Source organism: Thalassophryne amazonica, chromosome 9 (assembly GCF_902500255.1).
Source record: "Thalassophryne amazonica chromosome 9, fThaAma1.1, whole genome shotgun sequence".
NCBI lineage: Eukaryota > Metazoa > Chordata > Actinopteri > Batrachoidiformes > Batrachoididae > Thalassophryne > Thalassophryne amazonica.
Window position 1 is genome coordinate 3024290 of NC_047111.1, and position 23659 is coordinate 3047948.

The following is a 23659-nucleotide window of genomic DNA, read 5'->3' on the forward strand; positions in this document are numbered from 1 at the left end:
AAATCATTTATATTCACAGCATACAGAGCTCCTGACGTGTGGCAAAAGGCATAAACAGCAAAGTAGGTTTTGATTTAAAAACCAAACTAATTCCGGACAGTTTGTTGATAACGTTAACTCTGTCATTTTTATTTTATCACAAATATCTTTTAGTTTTAAAGTAATGCACTAATTCTGAAAGTTTGAGCATTAAAACTCAGATGCCAAAAGGCATTATGGGAAAATGAGCCTCCTCATCACTGATTGGTTGGTTTAATTTATTTGTAAAAACCAACACACAAGTTACTATAATGTGTGTGATACAAATTTTTACAAAGAAATGTGTATTTGTAAATATGTTTTTTTTTTTTTTTTTTTTTTTATTCCTAAAAAAGGCATTTGCAAACCTGAAAATTCTGTTTAAGTGTTCTATGCATTTTGACCAGAAATGTATAGAACATCGGCATCTACTGGATGGGAGTGTAAAGTCACACGGTCGCCACTCGGTGCGCTGCCTGAATCACACTTAAACAGAGTTCTGCAGGAAGCGTCCCGCTGCAGGAAGCCCAAACAGTTGGGGAAAAAAGAGAAAGTGACAGATGAATCGGGGTGTGATTCTTCTGGATAAATCTGGAAATCCGGCTCTTCTGACCTAAAAATGTGGCGTTTGTGAATCATGCAAATCCGTTTGTTTTTGTTTGTATTTGTGGGGGGTGGGGTGGAGTGTGCATCATGTGCACATGCTGGGTCGATGTTGGTAAATATAATGGCTGCTCACTGTTGTGTCCACCTGTTTGTGCCTCTGATTCATGTCTTCGTGTCACTCCATAAGTAGTCCATTCATTTGTCACGCTGAAGGCAAAGAGCCTGCGATCACTGCAGAAGATTATCTGATGTGGTGTAAGAGTTTTGGACGTGTGCTGCAAACTATTTCTTTCTTAGCTGAAGCTGACAGCGGGACAAACTAAAGGTAAAGAGACACATAGTGGAGTTCCTATTTTTGTTTTGACAAATTCTGTCATTTACAACAAACATGACCTGGTAAATGACGCGTAAGGATAACTCCCCAACGTGGTTACACCAAGACGCAGAGTAAGCGAGACAACAAGAACTATTCTTTATCCAAGAGTCACATGAACAGCCTCAGTCCTCTGTATGTGCAGGTCCACTTCAACCTAATCAGGTCATCCAGGGACCATTTTTGGCACGGTGCCGTTCACATTAATGTTTAGATGTTCTGGGCGAGCCAAGTAACGTTAAGCACTGCAAGCCAGGTTAGCAAGAAGCTAGCTAACCACAAACACACGCGACTGCTGTTTTTCAGACTTTATGATCACACAGATGAGTAAATTAAGTACTTTTTATTTTGGAAATGCTGACTTTCTCCAAACCTGCTGTTGTGCAGTAAATCAAGTGCACCTCTCTTCTCCTGTGGTGTTTAACAGCACCTGGCATCCTTATTGTTGCGTTGCTGCCGCCTGCTGTCAGTCCCTTATAGCAGCACTAAATCCTCTCCATGAGTCCAGTGTGTCTTTGAAGTATTTAAAAAGCCAATGCCTCGCCCTCCCTCTTGACCTTATGGCTAAAATACTTTGACAGAAACGTCGTTCAGTCCTGTTCTTCTAAATTCTGAGAGAAGCTCTTGCTCTCCAGAATATTTATTACAGTACACGAGGACATGTCTCTGGCTGTGGACGTTCATAACATGGTCCATCCTGATGCTTTCCCACGAGGAAGAGAGTAATGATAATGTATGAGCAGTTCTCAGCCTAGTAACAGTGATGTCATTCTTTCTTTTCCACCTGTTTCTTCTACAACTCTTCTGCTAGTTCCTGTCTACCCTCATTCTCCTGCTCCCAATGTGTTTTGTCATTGTAATACACGTGCCCTCTGCTTTGGAAAGATTGACACTGATGTGTGTGTGTGTGTGTGGTTTGTTTGTTTGTCACAGCTTTATTGGCCAACCTGTCCACCTTCTCATTTGTTGGGATACCAATATGGGCTGTCTCCACCCCTTTCCTTACCACACCCCTAATCATCAGAACAGTGTCCTAAATGAGGTCTTTCTGCCTCCTGGATGAACTTGTGCAGACCTCTTGATAGCTGACACAGAGTCCATTCATTGTGCACTGTGTTTTATTAAATGTATTGAAGTGTGTGTCGGGGAGTCTTTTAATTCAGAGTGGCGACATGAGTCAAAAAAAAAAGTCACATGACTTGTGGTGCCATCTTAGGTTCAAAATAGTGTTCACCGTTAATGTGTCTGCATGTAAATCAGCTATTTAATTTATTTATTTGCTGAAAATGATGGGTTGTTGTGCGTTTGGAGGCACAAATAGACACAACAAGGGCTACAAGATGTACAGATTCACTTCAGATCTGAACAGAAGAAACATTTGTGAAAATAGTCAGCGTGTGGGATGGAAGAGACTTCATCATCAAAGCTTTGAGAGGTAAATTTATTGTTCAGTCCCATGTACAGTAAAACTCACCTAAACTGTCATCGTATAAACCAGATATTCGCAGTTACCGGACAAAAAGAGTCCCAAAGTTTTTGTTTTGTTTTCCATGTAATAAACACCGTATATAACGAGTTTTATATAGTGGATTTTTCGCTCATCAGATAAAATGTCCCGTCTGATCACAATGTATTTCCATTAAAAATCCCTCAAATGTGGGACCGGAGTTATTTCTGTGATTAAAAGTCCAACCGTTTATTTTTTTAACGCCGTGTTCAGACTCAGACCCACAGCCTGACGTGCACCTGTTAAATCAGACACAAACGGCTGTGATTTGACACTTTCCTGCTTTCGCTCTTTCATATTATAACAGTTTTTACAGTGCGCACGCTGATTACAAACAGACCAGAAAAGTCCACATATTTACAGCACGAAGTCAGAAAAAGAGGAACATGTCCAGCTTCCCTTTGATTTGGAGGTGATGATTGTAGAAAGAAAAACTTGAGGGTCAAATTAGTCCAGAATGAAGCAAAATCCAGAGACGGAGAACTTTAAAATTGTCACACGTCATTGTATGACACGGAGTTAAAGAGCAGCAGCTGCATAAATCAGGCTTTAAATTAATTAAATAAATCATCATAAATTGTAAATTTAATAGCTTAAGTGTTTTTATATTTATTTTGATAGCACCTGTGCCTGGATGTGTTGCTGTATGAGGTTCAGCGCAGTTGGAACCAAAATGGCGCCGTGTTCTGATTTGATGCCACTCTAATCAAGGCACTCTATCACAAGGAGCCCCTCCCATTTCATCATGTTGACCGCGTGTGAATCGGTTATAAATCACACAGATAATAATGACATTACTCGGCCTCCCCGTGTCAGATGAATCCCCTGAACATGAAGCTGTCACCTGTCGGTTCATATCCCGTCAGGACCAGGGGCCTTTACTAGAGCCCGACCGATATATCGGCCGGCCAGTATTATTGGCCGATATAAGCCCTTTTCAAAGTACTCACTATCGGCCGAAATTTTGCTGATAGAACGCCGATAATTTCTCATAAACAGAACAGTTACTGAAATAATGTTTGTGTCGGCAATGTAAAATGTCCTTGTACCATTTGTCCAGTAGATGGAGCTCTGACTCCATTCAACTGTGAGCTGCTTACACCCCTGCTTAAATGTGTTCATCACCGGCCCCCGTAGTTCTCCGTCACACTGCACTGATTGGCTGACAAAAGCATACAAGTAAGTTTATAAGGTTGTTGTTTATAATAACTTTGCGATTACATTCACCCCACATTTCTCCCGTTTAAGTTCAACTCAGTTTGATTAACTCAGTTTATGTAGTAATGTGTCAAATGTGCTTCATTGCGTCGGTCACGCTTTTTCTTAAGTCAGCGTTGTGTAGACCTTATTTCTAGCATGAAAAACTTTTGTTTACTGCTAAGAGATTCACTGGTTGTCCAGAAGGGTTCTGGGAATTACTGCAGTTCACCATTAACCCTCTGGGGCTGACGCTGTCGTATACGACGGCTGGGACCAAGCTTTACTAAATTGTACTTAACTTTTTAATGATATGAGATAGAAACGTACTTTTTTTTTTTGCTGAAAAGTTAACTCCGCAGGCTGCGCAATCTACCGTCAGCCATCTTGGTACTCCTCATAGTAGATGTGTGATGACGTGCGCAATGTGAGTGTCCAATCGGAATTGGTTCTCCGTTCTCCATCGATTATCGGCATTTTATTCATCCAGATATCGTTATCGACATCGGCCTCAAAAAATCCATATCGGTCGAGCTTTAGCCTTTACATGTCAGGTTGTAAGCTGCTGTTTCTGGTTTTGGTGTGGTTTCTAATGGTGGGTCTGTGCTGTCAGCCTGGTTGGTGTACAGGGATCCGGTTCTTCATCAGATTAGCCAGAACATGGAGCTGCTGAGGGATGAAGAGCACCTCCTTGTGTCAGAGCTGTGCAGCACACTGAAGCCCTGGCTGGAGCTGGATGCGTCTCGGGGGAGCCAGCTTGCTGAGAGGCTTTTGAACCAGGAGCAGGGACACACGCTGGTCCAGGTCCTTGAACTGCTGCTGGAGAGGAAGAACCGTGTCTGGGGGCGTGTCTTCATTCATACTATAAGTCATTACCCGGATATAAATCCCAAACTCTGCAAGTGGGCATGTCAGCTCGACAGCGCAGGTAAGAGTTTAAAGGACGGTCCTGCAGTGAAGTCCGGTCCATCTGACGGGGCTCTGCGTGTTTTTAAAGTGGTTGCGCTTGCTGCCTCCTTTAGGCCTGAATGCTGCCAGCAGGTTCATGGAGCGTCACACAGAACACTTGGAGCAGCTGGACCTGGAGCTGGTCTTCCACTTTGGCCCCCTGCAGGAGATGATTATAGAAAAATTGGGAACCCCGGTGGAGTTATTTCCCAGTCTTGGGCTGACTGTGACTGAATACTTCAAACAAGCGCCAGCTCAGGATATGAGACTCTTTATCTGGACTCTGGAGGAGCACAGGGATCATTACGTCTCGTGCCACCCCATACTGGATGAGTATTTTGATATTATGGGTACGTATCGGACTCTGTCCACTGGAACCAGGGAGCAGCTCCACCCGCACATCATTACAACACATTGTGTTTGCCAGTTACAGGCAAAGACCCCTTTAATTCAGGACTTTGATCTACTGCCACACACAGTCTGGACCACAAGTATTTGGACAGGTTTCATAACGACGACGGTGGTCGCCACCACAGTCGAATTAAAACGAGCTTTATTTCAAAAGTCACGTTAACCACTTAGGAATTAGACACTTTAACACTTGAAGAGTTTTAGGACTTCATTTCCATCAGTCATAAGTCCTTGAATTAAAGCTGAACATCGACGCTACAAAAACATCTGATTGTTTCATTTGAAGCTGATTGTGGCAGATCACAGAGTCCGTTGACCCAAACGGTCCAAGTGCTTCTGGACCTGGCTGTCTGGCTTGGGGGTGAACTAACTTGGAATTGTTTGTCTTTCAGATGGTCATTGTTCAGTTTTAAAAAAGTCTGATGATAATCTAAATGTAAGTGGTCACGTTGGTCAGCGGGTGTGCGTCACATTAAAGCGTGTGGAGCAGAACACTCAGTCTGCTTTCATTCCAGAACTCTCCCATGAAGACAAAGAACAGAGGCCGCAAAAAGAAAGGCAGGGAGGCTAAGGTAAGACTCTGCGTGCGTGCGTGTGTTTGCGTGTGTTTGTGTGTGTTTCTGAGCGCTGACTCTGGTCCGTCTCTCAGGGTGTCGTGGTTTGGACGGGTATGAGAAATGTAACTCCCAGAGAAGAATGGGACCAAGACTTTTTAGAGGAGGACGGCTCTTTGTAAGTGTGCGGGTGCAGAGTGCGCCTGCTGGCGTTTGAGGGTTTCTCGCTCTCTAAAGGTGACTCTTCTGTCTGCAGATCGTTTCTACACCCCACTGACCCCTTCATGGTACCGAGCCACCTCCGAGAGCAGGTGGCTGATTTTGAGCAGCAGTATAGTAGTACCAGTCAGAGAAGTCACAATAAGAACTTTTTGGACAACAACCCTGACCCCACCAAGGAGAGTTTGTATGAGTAAGTAGTGTGCGATGCTTCCTGATTTTGCCTGATTCTTCCTTCACACTCTGACTTTGGTTTGCTTCTTCTCTCTGGCTGCAGCTATTTTGCCCAGATCTTAAAGGAGCATGGTCCCCTGGATGCTCTGGACCCCCTGCTGGTTGGTGAGCTTGAAAATTTCCCTGAAGTTGCTCAGCTGAAGATCCAGGAGTCTGGCGGCTTTGAGCGCTTCCTGCTGGAGTCTCTTCGTTTCATAAAGATGGGAAGCGTCATCGGCCTGGCTGAGCATGCCGTTTCTCTGCAGCAGGCTGTCCGCGGAACTGGCCTAGAAGACTCTCTAGCTCACTCTCCAGCCCTGAGTTTGGATGAAGGTCATGAACCTGCTTTCACAAGCTACACGCAGGACTATTTGCTGGCACCGTCTCAGCTCGGCCTCTTTCTCCCCAACCCGTACGGTTTTGGCTGCCCGCCCGAGCAGCCGCTCAGCAGCGTTCCTGGCTGCAGCGCTGACGGCACCTTTAGTGCAGGTCAGCAGTATGACCTTTGCACTGGGGCTGTAGATTACAGTGAGCAGGATTATTATTGTTATAGCATGGGAGCCTGCAGCAATGAACCCGAGGAACGTCCTGTGAAGCACCACGTAGCAGCACAGGTTAGCACCAAGAGTTTAGCTGCTTTTACGTATCCTGGAAGGAATGTCTGTTAACCTGTGCTCGCTCTTTTCAGACCTGCCTGGAGGCCCGGAGCAGCGTGGCCGTCAACACAGAGGTCCACCAGCGTTTTGAGAGCAGCCCCGTGAGTTCCACATAGGCCTGATGATGTTCTTCACCTTTGCTTCATTTAAAATATGGCTTCATGATTTAGTGTTTGTTTTTAATCAGGACCAACAGCAGTAATGTGTTTATGGGCGAGGCGCCGCTAGCATCAGCTGTCATACGGCCGGTGTCTAGTTCCTGTGCAGTGTTCCTGATGAACTGTTAGCCGACACCTGTTAGACATAAAGAACCAGCCAGCACCGTGTCCATAACCGTGAACACACACGCGCACTCAAAATGTAGCTAATCAGAAGTACCGACCTCTGTACTTTTCAGGGTGAAGACCAAATAGTGCTAAATGTTGGTACCAGAGCACATCTGGGTCAGAGGAAGAACGTGAGTGAGAACTGCTGTGGTTCCTGGTCTGACCTCAGACACAGCTGCTGTTAGAATTCAAGTACGAAAAACCAGCTGCTGCAGAGACGGACTTGCAGCCTGACTGTTGTCTGTGAGTCACAAGCTGGCGCTTCGTAGCACGTCAAAAGCTTTATTTCGGTTGCGCGTCACCACAGTCGCTGGCCGTCATCCTGACACCTGCTGGTCAATTCATTTTGAGCACAACACTGAGACGAATATGAAAACTCACTTGTGAAGACACAGTGAAGCCCTGTGGCCTTACTGTAGTGTCCTAGACTTTGTGAAGGCTTACCATGTCCATTGTTCTTCCTGTGGACAGGGATGGGTCCGGGATCGGTGCATGTTTTGGTCCTGCTGTGAACTGTGTCCACCAAGGCCTCAAAACCCCTGTGTCTTAGTCCCTGCCTGCTGTCGGCAACTCTAGTGTTAATAATTAGTCTGTGGAATAGTGAGTGTTGGTTACAAAGGGGACGAGTCCACCAAATCTAAAACGTGTGCACCACCGAGTGGGAGCGCAGTACCTCTGACTGCCTGCAGTGGCAGCACTGTAGGATGTGGACAGCGTAAATGAATGGCAGGAGAGTGTGGGCAATAACTCAAAACAATAAGTGCCGTCATCTTTTAACTCGGCTAATTAAGATGTAGTCTTTACAAGCGGTGTTGCGTCTGGTGACTTTTGACGCATCGGTTCAGTTGAAATGTTATATCCTGTAGGTGCACTGCCACCTGCTGGATGGATAGTGGATGCTGGATAAATTGTCAAATTACAGCTATGGTTAAAGGGTAACTAAGTAACTTTTTGACCTTAATTTTACAGTTTGGGAGTCATTGCAATGGTTACATGACGTGTTTTGGGGAGAATGGGTGCTCACTCTCCCTCACCAAGGGTCTCCTAGCAGAAAATCACACTTGCAACTTCAGAGAAACCAACCTGGTGTTGTGTGAACGAGCGTCTCAGTTCATGTGAGAAACATGAACTGCTTCACGATCTGACACCACCACCACCACCAAATACATGGTGGCCCTCTACACTATGCCAAAAATTTAAAAAAATGTGACTTTTTAATGTGCATCCTGACAGAATTGTTCATCTTCATGAAAAAAGGTTTTGTGCAAAATTTTATTTTGATACGACTGTTGGGTCTGCAGAAAAATTCATCGGAGCCTGCCTTGCCCTCCATCCAGGACCAGGAAGCAAGCTGGTGATGTGGTGGAGAATACTGACCAGACTAAAGTTTTTTCACTGCTCAGTCATAACATTATTTCCTTAAAGGTGCCCACAAAAATCTGAGAGAATTAAAGTTCCAAAGCAACAGTTTTTATTTTTTAGGGGCAAAAAAGGAAGCAAAAGCCACAGTAGTGAGGAACAGCGAGGACAGCTTCAAAAATACAATGACAGACGATGCATTTTATCCACTTCAGCGGTCAGCGACTCCTCCCAATGGGCTGACCTTTCTAAACTTAGCACTTCTTAAAACCAATAAAATCAGTTATTAATGACATCATTATACAAATGCAAATTAGTTAAATTCTTGGAAATCCCTGTGGGTTCACTCTGTCAGGGGTGGTGTTTAAAAACCCTTCATCATGGAAAATCTCCAGGCTTGTCGGTTCATCTCTGGGTCAGCAGGCCCTGAGCCACGAGAATGTACTCCTCTGGTAATAAATAACCCACATTTCTAATCCAATATTCATATTCTTCACAGATTAGGTGTTGTACTCAAATTATACCTTTTACCTCCAAATTCTGGTCTTATAGTTTCCTTTGAAAGAAAACATACATTTTACACTAAACATATGTTCTCTTAAACATCTGTTCAGTATCATCAGAAATACACAACAAACCCCTTTTTTGGCATTTCATATAAGTTCTTCATTAACAAAAAATTACACTGCAGTAGCATCTATCTCTGCATACCCCTCCCACCCTGGACACACCCTGTTTAAACTCCTCCCCTCTGGTCGACATTACAGAACTCTGTACATCAGAACAACCAGTCACAGGAACAGTTTCTTTCCACAGGCCATCACAATGATGAAAAACTTAACCTGCCAAAAATCTCACTCATTCATATACCTCATGTACAGCTTCAGTCTGTCTGTTTCACATTCCCTTTTTTTCTCTTATTGCACATTTCATTTGCACTTTTTTTTTACTGTGAATTATTCAGTGTTTAGTGTGTATTCATCAGGGATGAAAAATCTCAATTTTTTTGGCAGATTTCAGCTTCTTTTTTTTTTGCCAGTTTCCTGGGTCATTTTTGAGATCAGTGATCAGCAGGTAGCATTCAGTGCTGAATTTAATGCTTTTTACACCAGGAAGCTTGGGTAGCTAAAGGGCCCTCTGGGTTTTTGAGCCGTGAGTGCGCTCTTAAGTCTCTTAATTTTTCCCTGCTAAACCTTAATGTGTAGGTGACACCAAAAATGTGCACAAATAATCACTGAAAATGATGAAATGTTGATATTTTAAAAAATCCTGAACGATAAACATCAGTAATTACGCATGTGAAGGATAAACTGCAGCTGTCTGAAGCCTGCGCTCTATTTCAAGTATTCCACTTGCCAATCAAAAAGATACTGCCGTCGAGTATTAACCATTCTGACACCGAAAACACAGTGCAGCTCCAACTTGAACCACTCGGTGGAAACAGGGCTGTCAATAGCCTGTAGAGATCCATAAATTAATGGGACTATTAAGATAATGGTTCTGCTGCTGACACCACTTCCTCCTTCTTCTCCAGTGTCAGGACTCACCAGGAAGTTACTGGTTTTTAGTGGCGCACAGTTCAAAATCCAAATATTTATATCTTCAGGAACTGCGCACCAGGAAAGGATAAATTTTAAACAGTTGTTTAATTTTAACCTTAAATCCTCAAAAAATAAAATTACATATGGTGTCACCTACACTTTAAAGAGCACGTCTGTGCATAATATTTACCTTTTTATGTTAAACTGACCTGTTATGGTCTTCTGAAACAGTTGATAGATGTATTATATAACCTAAAAACGTGTTAGCATATGACGTCACATCTCTATCTGATTAGGGAGACACGGTTTTGTTCAATAATAAGAACTCTCAAGAAACGTTCTTGTGCGTGGTTGGAGTTGTGTGGCGGTAGGAATAGCTTTTTAAATACCTGAATATCAATGTTAGTCACACAAAGAAATCAAATAATAGTCAAAAGATGTTCATTGCTCCCAGAATGTTGGTCGTTAAACTTTCCTAGCAATGAAGCCCCGGACACACGGCACTAACGAAGGACACTGAAGCCAAAACGAAACAATAAATCTGGACTTACGTTGACTTTCAGAGGCATTTAACAGTCGTCCAGCTTCGTTCCTGTACGAATCCTGATGACAACTTCAAGTCGTCCGTATTCCGTTTTGCTTTCTGTCTTGACTGTTCGTCATTGTTTGTGTAGTTCCCGTACCGTCAGCATTCCGTTTGACTGTCATCCAACTTCGTCCGACATCTTCCACAAACACTGTACACACACACAAATGGCTGTTCGCATGCCGTCTTTGGCTGTAGGGGCTGTGCACCACAGACGGCTGTTTCTACATTATTTCTACATCAGACCTCTGGGTCATGGAGTACATTCATGATGGTAGACATGGCCAACCACCTGAATCACGGTATGTGGCCATAAATCCACAGAGCAAGCGAAGAGAGTTATGATCCCTTCTGGAAGGATTTCTAATCCTGTTGTTTAAAGATAAAGATAAACTTTATTGATCTCACAGAGGAGAAATTCACATGTTACGCCAGCTCTTAAAAAACACACAAGATGGGTGCAAGTACAGGAAAATAATAGATGGATACTGTGACAGTGAGGACTGAAAGGATCTCCATATATGCTTCATTTGTGATGCTGAGACTCGCTATACTTAATGACGGCATCCACACCTATTCTCAGCACCAACGTTCCGGTCTTTGTAACAAAGTCATAAGCAATAAAGACGCTGTAAAACCTTTAGCAGCTGGATTAGTGACACTCAAAGCATTGGCTGATAGATGGGTGAAGGTGGATGACAGTGTAGGTTCACAACCTCCACACTGTGAATTCAAATTTGCAGCACAGAGGCTGAAAGAAGATGACCACAAAACTTGGTATGCCTGATTTACATACATGTATGAGCAAAGGCAGCATCAGGTTCAAACTGCTCAGATGGAGAGACTCGTAATGAAGAGATTTTTATATGTTTGAATGAAGTGTAATCAAGGATGGTTGTGTCTACTTCCTGACTGAATCAAAGACATTAATGTGGAACTCGATGAGCCTCCAGTGTCAGAGACGTCCACTTTGAAAGCCAAAACTGTCAGAGAAATCTGATGACGATACTGAATTCAATAAGTTAGGCGATCATGCACTCTTCATTGGTCAACCTACTGTGTTGTGCAGCAGCTACAATTGAGAGAGGACTCCGTGAGACGGGTTTGACAATAGCTTTTTCCAAGGTGATACAAAGACAAAAAAGGGAGTTCAACCATTCGACCAGAGGAGTTGCTCAATCTACTACCCACAAGCTTCTTCAATGTATTTAGAATGCAGTTTGTTGGTCTATAAATCCAAGAAGACAAACAAAATAAAACTGGGTATGTCAAAGTCCCTAACAAGATAGAAGCTGAGAAAATTTCAGCCATCTGCCAAAGCTGGGAAAAGATGGTAACTGGTGAACGATCTCCAGTCGGAACAGCTTTGGCCCTGACCATACGTAGGATAACTGGTAGTCAAGAGCCGTTGGGGGTCTGGGAGACTTCCCCCAGAAAACTGTGAAAATTAGACTACTGAGATGGGATTTCCTGGAGTTTGGCACCTGAAAATATCACCAAAGGTTTAACTTTTCTGAAATCCCAAGTTAGAAACTTCCAAAATTTGTCATTATGTCACCCCCCAGGTGGTGTTGACAGTGATATCCTATGTTTTTTCTGGGTTCCTAGAGTATCAAGTGGGTTTACAGCTGTACTCTGACCCCAAACCCTGGTTAACTTCAGTGCTGTCTCTGTTTGGTTCCAGGGTGGCATTAACAACACAGAAAAGCACAGCAGGACATTGAAGAAGCAGATAGATAAAATAGAATATTGTGACAAGGTCATTATGGAAAACCAAGAAGACATCTCTTCTCTTCAAAGTGACATCGAGTGGATCACTGCCACCATACAAGTAGGCACACGACACAAGAGCCTAATTCCATGGAGGAGTACAGTATAGTCTCGTCGCCTTGTTCCTGCATGTCCTCACTCACAACATCTAGAAACCTCCTCTTTGAACTATTTCTCCTGCCTGATGGCTCCATCCTGAGCATGATTCTCACAGTGTTCTCTACACTCCTGTTTACATGTCTGAACCATGTCAATTTCACCTCTCCATTTTTCTCCAAACATCTCACTGCGCTGTTCTTCTGATGAGCTCATTTTTAATGCTACCCGTGTCCAACATTACCAAAGAAAATCACAGCATCTTCACCTCTTCCTGTTTCTGTCTCTTTTATGCCTGTTTGCGTTCTCTGTCCAAAATGTTTCTGTTCTAGTACCTATTATTGCAGTGCGTTTATTGTCCAAAATGTTTCTGTTCTAGTTAGGGCTGCCATGACTAGTCACAACTATGTTGACTATTGAAACCATCAACAACTAATTTAGTAGTCGACGATTGAACCAATGAAGCAGTGGATCTTTGCTTCGCTCCTCTTCAGAAGCGGAAACTCCGCTTCTTATCCCCTCTGAAAGCCATTAAAATGTCAATCGTGAGTCACTTTTGTGCAGACTAAAGTGACTAACTGGGACTCCTGTCTTGTGAGAAAGAAACAAGAATCATCCTCCATTCTGTTGCTCCAAACGCGCCGCCAAGTCAAGTTAGACAGATAGTCTGCGCTGAATGAATAACTTCAAAGCGAATCACCATTTAAATCAAATTTCACATCTTTCAAAATGTTGTAATACAACAAACTGCAATCGATCAAAATGTTTGTTTTTTTCCTCCCAAAATGAGACGTCCTGGCTGACGTGCAGCAGCCCAAGACTGTATGGCTGCAGACCTGCAGACTCCAGCAGCCAGCTGAGCTCAGCTCAGACGTATGGAGAGACATCCACACCGTTAATGTCTGAAAGGAAATGCTTTTGACAAAAACTACAGATTTTTTTCTATCTATGTCCAGAGATCAAGGATCCACCGTGTAGAGTTTATTTATGTCCAGAGATCAAGGATCCACCATGTAGAGGTTATTTATGTCCAGAGATCAGGGACCAATTTCATATTTATTTACTTTAAGACTCACTAAAATGTTGTTGACATAGAAAACCTGTAAAGCTTACTTGTAGCACACAGAAAATTCACAGGAGGTATCGATAAGGAATCGGATTGATAAGCAGAATCGATAATGGTATCAATATTGATAAAATGCGATAAGCTGCAATTTACGTATGATCCAGCTAGTCGACTAATCTCAGAAATAATCGTTGACTAGTCGACTATCAGAATAGTCATTTGTGGCAGCTCTAGTTCTATTACCTGTTGTCACCGTGCATTGGTTGTCCAACATACCATATTCTGTCCCCCCTGGTTAAAATGGTGGGGGGACATGTCCCCCCCATCCCCCACCAAATTGCGCCCATGGTTCTAGTGACTATTGTTGCCATGTGTTCGTTCTCCAAAATGTTTGTGTTCTAGTGCCTGTTGTCGCCGTGCGCTGGCTGTCCAAAATATTTCTGTTCTAGTGCCTGTTATCGCTGTGCGTTGGCTGTCCAAAACATTTCTGTTCTAGTAGCTGTTGTCGCCGTGTGTTCGTTGTCCAAAACGTTTCTGTTCTAGTGCCTGTTGTTGCTGTGCATTGGCTGTCCAAAATGTTTATGTTCTAGTACCTGTTTTCGCCGTGCGTTGGCTGTCCAAAATGTTTCTGTTCTAGTGCCTGTTGTCGCCATGTGTTCGTTGTCCAAAACGTTTCTGTTCTAGTGCCTGTTGTTGCTGTGCATTGGCTGTCCAAAATGTTTCTGTTCTAGTGCCTGTTGTCGCTGTGCATTGGCTGTCCAAAACATTTCTGTTCTAGTGCCTGTTGTCGCCATGTGTTCGTTGTCCAAAACCTTTCTGTTCTAGTGCCTGTTGTTGCTGTGCATTGGCTGTCCAAAACTTTTCTGTTCTAGTGCCTGTTGTCGCTGTGCATTGGCTGTCCAAAACTTTTCTGTTCTAGTGCCTGTTGTCGCTGTGCATTGGCTGTCCAAAACTTTTCTGTTCTAGTGCCTGTTGTCGCCATGTGTTCGTTGTCCAAAACTTTTCTGTTCTAGTGCCTGTTGTCGCTGTGCATTGGCTGTCCAAAACTTTTGTGTTCTAGTGCCTGTTGTTGCTGTGCATTGGCTGTCCAAAACATTTCTCTTCTAGTACTTGTCGCCATGCATTGGCTGTCCAAAACGTTTCTGTTCTACAACCCCAATTCCAGTGAAGTTGGGATGTTGTGTAAAATGTAAATAAAAACAGAATACAATGATTTTTCAAATCCTCTTCAACCTGTATTCAATTGAATACACCACAAAAGCAAGATATTTGATGTTCAAACTGATAAACTTTATTGTTTTTGTGCAAATATTTGCTCATTTTGAAATGGATGCCTGCAACATGTGTCAAAAAAGCTGGGACAGTGGTATGTTTACCACTGTGTTACATCACCTTTCCTTCTAACAACACTCAATAAGCATTTGAGAACTGATGACACTAATTGTTGAAGCTTTGTAGGTGGAATTCTTTCCCATTCTTGCTTGATGTACGACTTCAGTTGTTCAACAGTCCAGGGTCTCCGTTGTCGTATTTTGCGCTTCATAATGCGCCACACATTTTCAATGGGCGACAGGTCTGGACTGCAGGCAGGCCAGTCTAATGAGCTTGGGCACAGAGGTGTTTTTGGATGTTGTTGATGTTTGGCTTTCACTTTGCATGGTAGAGTTTTAACTTGCACTTGTAGATGTAGCGACGAACTGTGTTAACTGTAGGGCTGCTTGATTATGGAAAAAATCAGTATCACGATTATTTAGGTAAATACGGAAATCACGATTATTCAAACGATTATTTTTTTTTAGTTACACAATGCATTTATTCAGCATTTCTCACTCTAAAAAAAAAAAAAAAAAAAAAAATTTGTTATAGACAATGTGCACAAAACCTCCAAATTGAAAATGTACTGTACCTTACCTGTATAAAACATAAAATGAATAAAATAAATATTTAATAATATCTATAAAAATTTTTCTGTTTTCCTCTCCCTTCCCTGTTGTAACTGACCAGTTGGTCAGTGTCTTTGGGCACTGTAGACTTGTGCTACTAGGACATAATGCAGCTGCATTGTTTTTGTTTCAATTTATGTTCCTTAGTTTGTGTTTTTGTCATCATTCCCTTGACCACATCTCCTTATCTCCTTTTGGAGAAATTTACAAGAAACAAAGTAAATAAACATAACCATACATAACCAAACAAAATAATAAATATAAAGAAACACTAAACAGTTTATATATAAAAAAGGAAAAAAATGGGGAAAAACAATGGAAAAAAACGCCCCAAAAAATAAGTTATTTAAAGTTAAGCTTTTATGGTGTCTGAAAAGAGCTGTAGCTTTATTTGGTAAAAATAAAAAAGACTGAACCATTTACAAATTAAAGCGTTCACTCAGATCAACTGTGCTAAAAGGCTAAGCTAATGTTAACCGATCATTAAACCTTCACAGCAGTTCAGTAAACGTTACGTTTTATTTTTACATTATTCTCACCTCGATAATGCTGCAGAACTAAACTCTGTTGGGCAAACTGGGACTTTGCATATATCCAAAAAGTGTGAGTTTTCGGACTGAGTGGGTTTGCTCCAACACGCCGGCTGCCTGCCTCGCTCTGCCCAGGAATGATGCCTGAAGGCCGGCTTCTCCGTGTGGATTGGCTCGCTGTCGTGGTTCGATCGATATCCCACCAAGTCGTCAGTCCTCCCTTGGTTGGCGTCACTCCGAAAAGTAGCTGAAAAAAGCTTCCCCCAGCAGGGGTGATGGGAGAATCGTTCTACTGCTGTTTTTTAAAGCTTTTTTTGTGGTTCAGGCGATGCAAATTCAAGAAGGCGATCACTGAACTTTTTTCAGGTTGTGGAAATAGCCAGAGTGTGACGTAGCAATCCCACCCCCTTGCCGCTTCCGAAGCGACGCGTGTGACGTCATGCGTCTTGGGACACGTTGACGGATTGGCCTGATGAAAGGCCCTTAAATCGTTTGGAGATCGTTTGATACAAATATCGATATCGCGATCGAAATTCGGTTAATTGCACAGCCCTAGTTAACTGACAATGGTTTTCTGAAGTGTTCCTGAGCCCACGCGGTAAGATCCTTTACATAATAATGTTGGTTTTTAATGCAGTGCCACCTGAAGGATCGAAGGTCACGGGCATTCAATGATGGTTTTCGGCCTTGCCGCCTACATGTAGAAAGTTCTGCAGATTCTCTGAATCTTCTGATTATATTATGGTCTGTAGATGATGGAATCCCTAAATTCCTTGCAATTGAACATTGTTCTTAAACTGTTGGACTATTTTTTTCATGCAGTTGTTTATAAAGTGGTGATCCTCATCGCATCTTTGCTTGTGAACGGCTGAGACTTTTGGGGATGCTGCTTTTATACCCAATCATGACACTCACAATTAGTGTCCTCAGTTCCCAAACGCTTATTGAGTGTTAGAAGGAAAGGTGATGTAACACAGTGGTAAACATACCACTGTCCCAGCTTTTTTGAAACGTGTTGCAGGCATCCATTTCAAAATGAGCAAATATTTGCACAAAAACAATAAAGTTTGTCAGTTTGAACATTAAATATCTTGTCTTTGTGGTGTATTCAATTGAATATAAGTTGAAGAGGATTTGAAAATCATTGGATTCTGTTTTTATTTACATTTTACACCACGCCCCAACTTCATTGGAACTGGAGTTGTAGTAGCTGTTGTTGGCGTGTATTCACTGGTGGTTTCCTGTGTTCAGGTGACCGATATGGAGCTGGTGATGTTTCAGCAGAAGCTGGAAGAGGAGGTTAAAAAGGACCAGAGGGAGAAGAAGGTGAACAATGAGATGCTGAAGACACTGAAGCTTGAGAAGGAAGAACTGGAAAAAGAACATGAGCGGTACGGTGCACTCTGGTCTTGGTTATTCCCCATAGATCCTTCAGTGGGAATATTATGGGATGTCTTACCTTGTTGGTCTTATTCAGTTAGAATGTTTTCAATTGATTTAAAGTGGACCCTTCTTCATGTTCTATCCTTCTCTTTTCCTTTTTTCAGTCTTTCCATGAACATCAAGAAGAAGCAAAACAACTATGAAGTGAAGCTGTGTGATTTCTTAGAGCTGAGGTGAACTTATTTCTGCTCAAACAGGAACTAAATGGCTCCAGACGGTTCTTTGACTCGAGTGTTTTGTCTTTTCCAAAGTAACCAGTCTGCAGCAAAGAAGATGAGGCTGGAGGAGGAGATCAAGCATTACAGTGACCTGGTTATCTCAAGCAACAGAAGATCTCATGCAGCTCAGGTACGTCCTTTTCTGATCCACATAGCAGTGGAAACAGACGACTTCCTGCCTTCGGTTTCACATGGTTCAAAGAACGCAGTGACACTGGTACACACCCACAGATTTGAACTGGTACACACCCACAGATTTGAACTGGTACACACTCACAGATTTGAACTGGTACACACCCACAGATTTGAACTGGTACACACCCACAGATTTGAACTGGTACACACCCATAGATTTGAGCCGAAGTCTGAGCTGCTTTTGTTTTTTTTCTGCATGTCTCGTTCTGTTTTTGTTTGTAACCCTGTTTAAACTGCGTCTTTACACTTGAAAGAGAAGTAGGGCAGCGCAGTCTCGTTTGAACCCTGCATGATATCGTGGGATTTGTCCACTTACGGTGACAGCTGCTTCCATTGCGCAATATATACATGACTTCACACGGGAAAATGCTGTCCTGTTTTGTTTTTGGCTGCAGTCACAGAAGCAGTTCCGAAAAGTTGTTTTTTTTGGGGGGGGGTTCCCAGTGGAGAAGGGAAGACGAAGTGAGTGGGAGACATCGTGTTGGTGTTAGCCTACACAGCTAACCAGAGTAGCTGTGTTCTCTCTCCTGCAAAACTGTCTTGATGTGTTCGTGCTCCAGGTCATAAACAAAGTGCAGCACATGTCCACTTTCCACCGCATCATCACTTTTTCTTTGCATTTTCACTTTCTTTGCGTGTAATTTTTCCCAAAACCCCTTGGAAAATGCCGTGGTTTTTCTCCGGAAGTAGAGAAATTGCGTCATATGTGTCATATTTTACCACTTTAGCGCCCGCCCCCAAATGAGACTGCGGTGCCCAATAACTGTCCGTGTAAGATTCATCCATCAGCCTGCTTCTGTCCTTCTGCCGTTGATGGCATCAGTTTCTTTCATTTTTTTCCCTTTGCTGGACGGCAGAAAAATGTAGCTGAGCAAGAGGAAGAGTGAGTCCATGAAAAACCACTGTCATCAACCACACGGCGAGGACACACTCTGACTGACTCACTTCCTGTGTGGTTACGAGAAATGATTTTGAACAAAAGCCACCTAGTGTTTTGGAAGAATGATCAGATTTTTATTTCTTTATTCATGTTTAAAGGACAATGTACATGTCAAGAATTGAAAAAGTAAATGGTCTAGAAATCTTATCAAAATAGTGTCAGTTAACAAAAAACGGACAGTGACGTCACAGATGACAGCGATAGATGATTATTTTTTGACTGATGGCTCCTTTTGTCTTGCAGTTGTGTGTGTTGGAGAGCACCCAGGAGGAGCTGGTCTACAGTCTGAAGAGGGAGATGATGGCTGCTCAGGACTTGCTAACCAGACTCGATGAGGTGGCACCCAGGTAATGAATGGGCGCGGACCACAAAGACCAGTCATTTCACAGTGGCCAGCTGTGACCAAATGTTGTACTGTGTCCTCGCTTGTAGATTCCAAAGTCAAGACCTGGACGTGACTCGAAACAGTTGCAGAATCACTGTACAAGAAGTTAAGAAAAAAATTGCTGCGGCTGAGGTATGTTTTTCCATCGACCGAATGTTGTGGAAAAGCTCACTGCCCGCTGTCTCACGGTTTGAAAGACCAAAATGATGTGTTGTGGTGCTCAGCACTGTCCAAGCTTCGCAGACCTCGATGTGGCCACACCCCTGTCAAGGAGTAGGTTTAGTCTTGGTCGCTTACCAGGGGAGTGAGCGTTGATAGTCGACTAGGTCCTTCCTGCCGACAGTGTGATGGCTTTGTGAGGCGTTGGTGGTCTGTTGGTGCCCTGTCTCTTCTCTCTTTACACTCTGACTGCAGGGAGTGAAACCTTGGTGAGGGAACCTTTGCTGGGACCTTCGGACTGTGGTTGCTGACTGTCACAGAGGTTGCACTCCTGTGGTCACGGCTGCTTTTGAGGACTGCATCAGTCCTCAGATCTAGAAGCTCTGATGAAAAGAGCTCTGTGCTCCTTGACTTTGTAGAACGTTGGAGCATATGAGTTACACTGCTGCACATAGTATTCTCATGCTGTGATGTAGCAGAGGACATCATGGATATTGTTGTGGAAAGAAGTTGCAGAGTCCTGCAGAGCTTCAGGATCTGTAGAAGCGCCCAGTTTTTGAACTTTGAGGGAGAAAAAACGTTTGAACAGTATGTTGCTCCCTTCGTGTGAGTGCAGGTGCCAGTAAATGCTGGAACATACAGAACTAAACTGAAGCCCTCATGGGAAAATTCAAAACGTCCCCTTCCTGCTTCCCCTCAGGGAGCTTTGGTGGTTGCTTCCTGCTGGTATGCAGGTGTTTGTGCAGAGCCTTCACCAGAAAACCTCTGAAATTGACCTTTATCACCATCTCTGCTGGTTTTACCCCATAGCTCCATAATATTTAGTCATAGTTAGTCCAAACTATACCTGTGTGAAATCTTTATGATCAGACAAATAATGTAGTATACTGTTCAATATGATTTTTTTTTTAAATTCTTCATTAATCTCTACCTGGCTGCAGCTGCCACCCTGGGATGGCCACGGTACATTTTTGTGTAGGTCATGGCACTGAGGCTGGATTGTAAGTGTTGTTTAGTCCCCTAAAGTGGTACTGATTGATTAGGTCAAAGTTGCCGACTGGCTCATGGACAACTAAAGAGACATTTTTGGGCAGGTGTGGTTTATACTCAGGAAAATACAGTAAGACTTTGGTATTTGAAAAAGGACTGGTGAGTGTGTAATTCTTCAGTATGACAGAGGTGCCATTGTGAGGACGCTGGCATCAGTGTTTGTGTGAGCCTAAGCGTGTGTGTGAAGTGGTGCAGTGCAGCTGTTACCGTTAACCTGTCTGCTGGCCCACAGGTTCAGTTCCAGGACCAGCTGGATCAGGTGAAGAAGGGCAAGAGGATGACCGAGTTACCTCCACTCAACGGTACCAACATGCTTGAACCTGCATTTTTGTCAGTAAGTTGACCTTAACCTTTGACCTGCAGCAGTTTCCTGAAATGCACCTGAATAACAGTGAAAAGCTGATGTCCTGAAAAACGGGCTACAGTGACTTAACGCTGAGTTAACTCAGCGTTAAGTCAGACTGACTTGGTGAGATTATAGCAGGATCATAGAGAAACAGAGTATCTGTGTTCTGAAGACCACATCTGGCACTTAAAGCATGTTCAGGTGAGTTCTTCATGGAGTGCATTACATGGTGTGTCATGTTATTACAGGCAGACTCTCGCCCTGTGACTGTGTTTTAGATGACCGGGATACACACACACAAATCAGCTGGGCAAAAGAGAAAATTCATCAAAGACATGCATATAATTGCTGTCTTGTATGATTGTTGCAGGCGGGCTCTGGAGCTCCTCAGTCGTCAGTCCAGACCTGTTCCGGCAGCCCTGCTCTCAGCCAGCACTCTGCTTCGACTGCAGCTGCAGGAGAGGCGGAGCCTAAACCCAGCACCGTGTTTGATAGGGCGATGGACAGACTGACCTCTATTTTCCCCGACTGTACAAGGTAGTTATCCAGCTTCCGCTGCGGCTCAGCTCCACCTGACGCGGCGTCTGCAGGGCGCACACGGGCAGCTGGCAGTGTTTCTTACTCAGCACCCCAGCTGCTCCCACACATCTGCACTGTTCCTGCATCTGCATACACTGTGCTCCTCTGGCACGTGCACAGAACACAGCTTCAGCACTTTCTGGGGGTGTGATCACAGAATCTCTTTCTGAGCTCCAGTGAATTTATCCTGGAAGGGATGGGGGGTTCTGGGTACAGACGGCTCCCCATCATGGACACAGTGGTGCATTTCGTAGCAGTGTTTGGGCCAGCAGTGTGTGTGCAGCCAGTCTCCACTAGGGCCGCCACAAACAATTGTTTTGATAATCGACTCGTCACTGATTATTTTTGCGATGAGTGGACTAATCGGATCGTAGCTAAGTTAGCTTCAAGCTGGAAGTGTTTAAGATATGTGCAAACTAAAAATAAAGACAGTTAAGATGATAGTTATTCAAATTTTACTTGGTAACAAAGTTGTTCATTGAAGAGAATGTATTTTTTTAGCACTGTAACGTAGCGTTATAAAACATTAGCATTAACACATTTCCTATTCAAATATGACATCACTGTTATAACGTTACAGCAAACACATATGTGTGTTTAGGCTAATGAAATCAGCATCATTAATGTTAACGTTTACAGCTAAGTAAGTACCTCACTATAGCCGTTAGTGTTAGCAGCTAACTAGCCAGGAACACAAAATAGTCCTGCATCCTGCAAGCGCAAGGCCTAAGCCGGAACGTAGGGTTTTATTAGGTCAGCTAGGTAGGGAGGTGCCAGTCCCTGAACAATTTTATTAGCTAGGAGTAGCACCTTAAAATCTGATCTCACTGGGACAGGAAGCCAGTGAAGAGACGCTAAAATGGGTGTAATGTGGTCAAATTTCCTGCTTCCTGTCAAAAGTCTGGCAGCAGCATTTTGAACCAGTTGGAGAGCCCTAATGCTGGACTGTGGTAAACCATAAAATAGAACATTGCAGTAGTCCAATCTAGAAGAAACAAAAGCATGAATCAGGGTCTCAGCATCAGCCATAGACAGGATGGGATGAATCTTCACTGTATTTCACAGGTGGCAGAAAGTAGTCCTCATGATGTCCCTGATGTGCAGGTCAAAAGACAACGTAGGATCAGAAATTACCTCAAGGTTCCTCACTTTGTCCATATGATGTACAACACACAAACCTAGGCCGAGCGCTAACCAATCAAATTTATGCCAATGCCTTGCTGGACCAAGAACCATCATTTCAGTCTTATTGTTTCCTTCTCAGATGCTGCTGCGTCGCCGTTGTGCTGCAGTGGAAGGAAAGTTCTACCTTGCAGATTTTGCTTTGCTTGTTTTTCTTTTTAATTTGGTTAAAATGATCCCAAACTTTTGAGCTTCTTTGCCGTCTAAACATGATAATGTTTGGGCATAACTTTTGCGGTGACATCACGGCTGACCCAGATTACCACGACTGCACAGCGGAAGAAGATACAGCAGCAGCTTTGAGAGAAAAACAAAGCTAAAAAAAAAAAATTAACAATGACATTGATTATTAAATTAGTTGCTAATGATTTTGATCGTCGACTAATCGTGGCAGCCCTGGTCTCCACACTTGTTGTAAATTATGAATGACTACAATATTTGTGGATATTGTTTTGACAGTGAAACATTTTCTGTTTCCAGGTGCATGTATGAGCTGTACAGTTACCAGCTGAATAAGAAGAAATTAAAATAAACAGAATCAATTACTTCACTTTTAGACCTCTGTTGTCCACAGTAGTCTGACTGATACAACATTGGCCGATAATATGGTCTGGTATCAGCCTCTCTCAAACATATTGGTGTCTGCGAAATGTGTCCAGCGGAGGACATATCTGGGACCCCCATCATCCCCTGGTCATATTAGAGACAACAGACAAGCAACGCAATTGCCCGCCATTTATTTTCAATCACTGAGCTTTTACAGTGACGAGAGGCAAATGTTCGCTGTACAGCCAAAGTAGACCAGAAGCCTGTTTTAAGATAATGTTGTGATGCAACAAGGGCCAACTGTTAGTCCAAGTGACATCAGTGTGACGTACATTGGTTGGTTGTAGTTATTTAGAATAAAGTTCATGTATAAAAATGTCAAACATCAGTTAAATTTTTTTTTTCCCCCCAAAAGGGTTAGTTTGAGAATTGTGTAGTGGGTGATGACACTTGTCTGTTTTCAGGACGGACTTGGTGAAGTTTGTTCAGGAGTTGCGTTCGTCCGCTGGTGGGAGCCTCAGCAGCCTGGCGTTGGAAGACGTGGTCAGCGGCGTGACCCAGCTGATCCTCGATCAACAGGTAGGCGTTTGAAGCCAGCACCTGAATTGTTTTCCGGCACATTTTGTAAGCCAAGCTAAAGCTAAAATATCCACTTCTAAGGAGAATAGCAATAATACGGTTTATTTAAGACAGTACA

At 43.2% G+C, this 23659-nt stretch overlaps 1 protein-coding gene across 1 annotated transcript in view; it reads left to right on the plus strand.

Annotated features, from left to right (window-relative positions):
- ttc3 (tetratricopeptide repeat domain 3) overlaps nucleotides 1–23659 on the plus strand; it is a 190832-nt gene that overhangs the window by 136250 nt on the left and 30923 nt on the right. Inside the window, exons 29-45 of the mRNA XM_034177494.1 lie at nucleotides 4315–4629; nucleotides 4724–4999; nucleotides 5453–5496; nucleotides 5576–5632; nucleotides 5710–5792; nucleotides 5871–6026; nucleotides 6111–6660; nucleotides 6735–6803; nucleotides 12199–12345; nucleotides 17171–17310; nucleotides 17467–17535; nucleotides 17614–17710; nucleotides 18959–19062; nucleotides 19148–19232; nucleotides 20542–20643; nucleotides 21026–21192; nucleotides 23427–23541. Coding sequence (XP_034033385.1) covers nucleotides 4315–4629; nucleotides 4724–4999; nucleotides 5453–5496; nucleotides 5576–5632; nucleotides 5710–5792; nucleotides 5871–6026; nucleotides 6111–6660; nucleotides 6735–6803; nucleotides 12199–12345; nucleotides 17171–17310; nucleotides 17467–17535; nucleotides 17614–17710; nucleotides 18959–19062; nucleotides 19148–19232; nucleotides 20542–20643; nucleotides 21026–21192; nucleotides 23427–23541 — 2576 coding nt within the window. The remainder of the gene's footprint in view (nucleotides 1–4314; nucleotides 4630–4723; nucleotides 5000–5452; nucleotides 5497–5575; nucleotides 5633–5709; nucleotides 5793–5870; nucleotides 6027–6110; nucleotides 6661–6734; nucleotides 6804–12198; nucleotides 12346–17170; nucleotides 17311–17466; nucleotides 17536–17613; nucleotides 17711–18958; nucleotides 19063–19147; nucleotides 19233–20541; nucleotides 20644–21025; nucleotides 21193–23426; nucleotides 23542–23659) is intronic.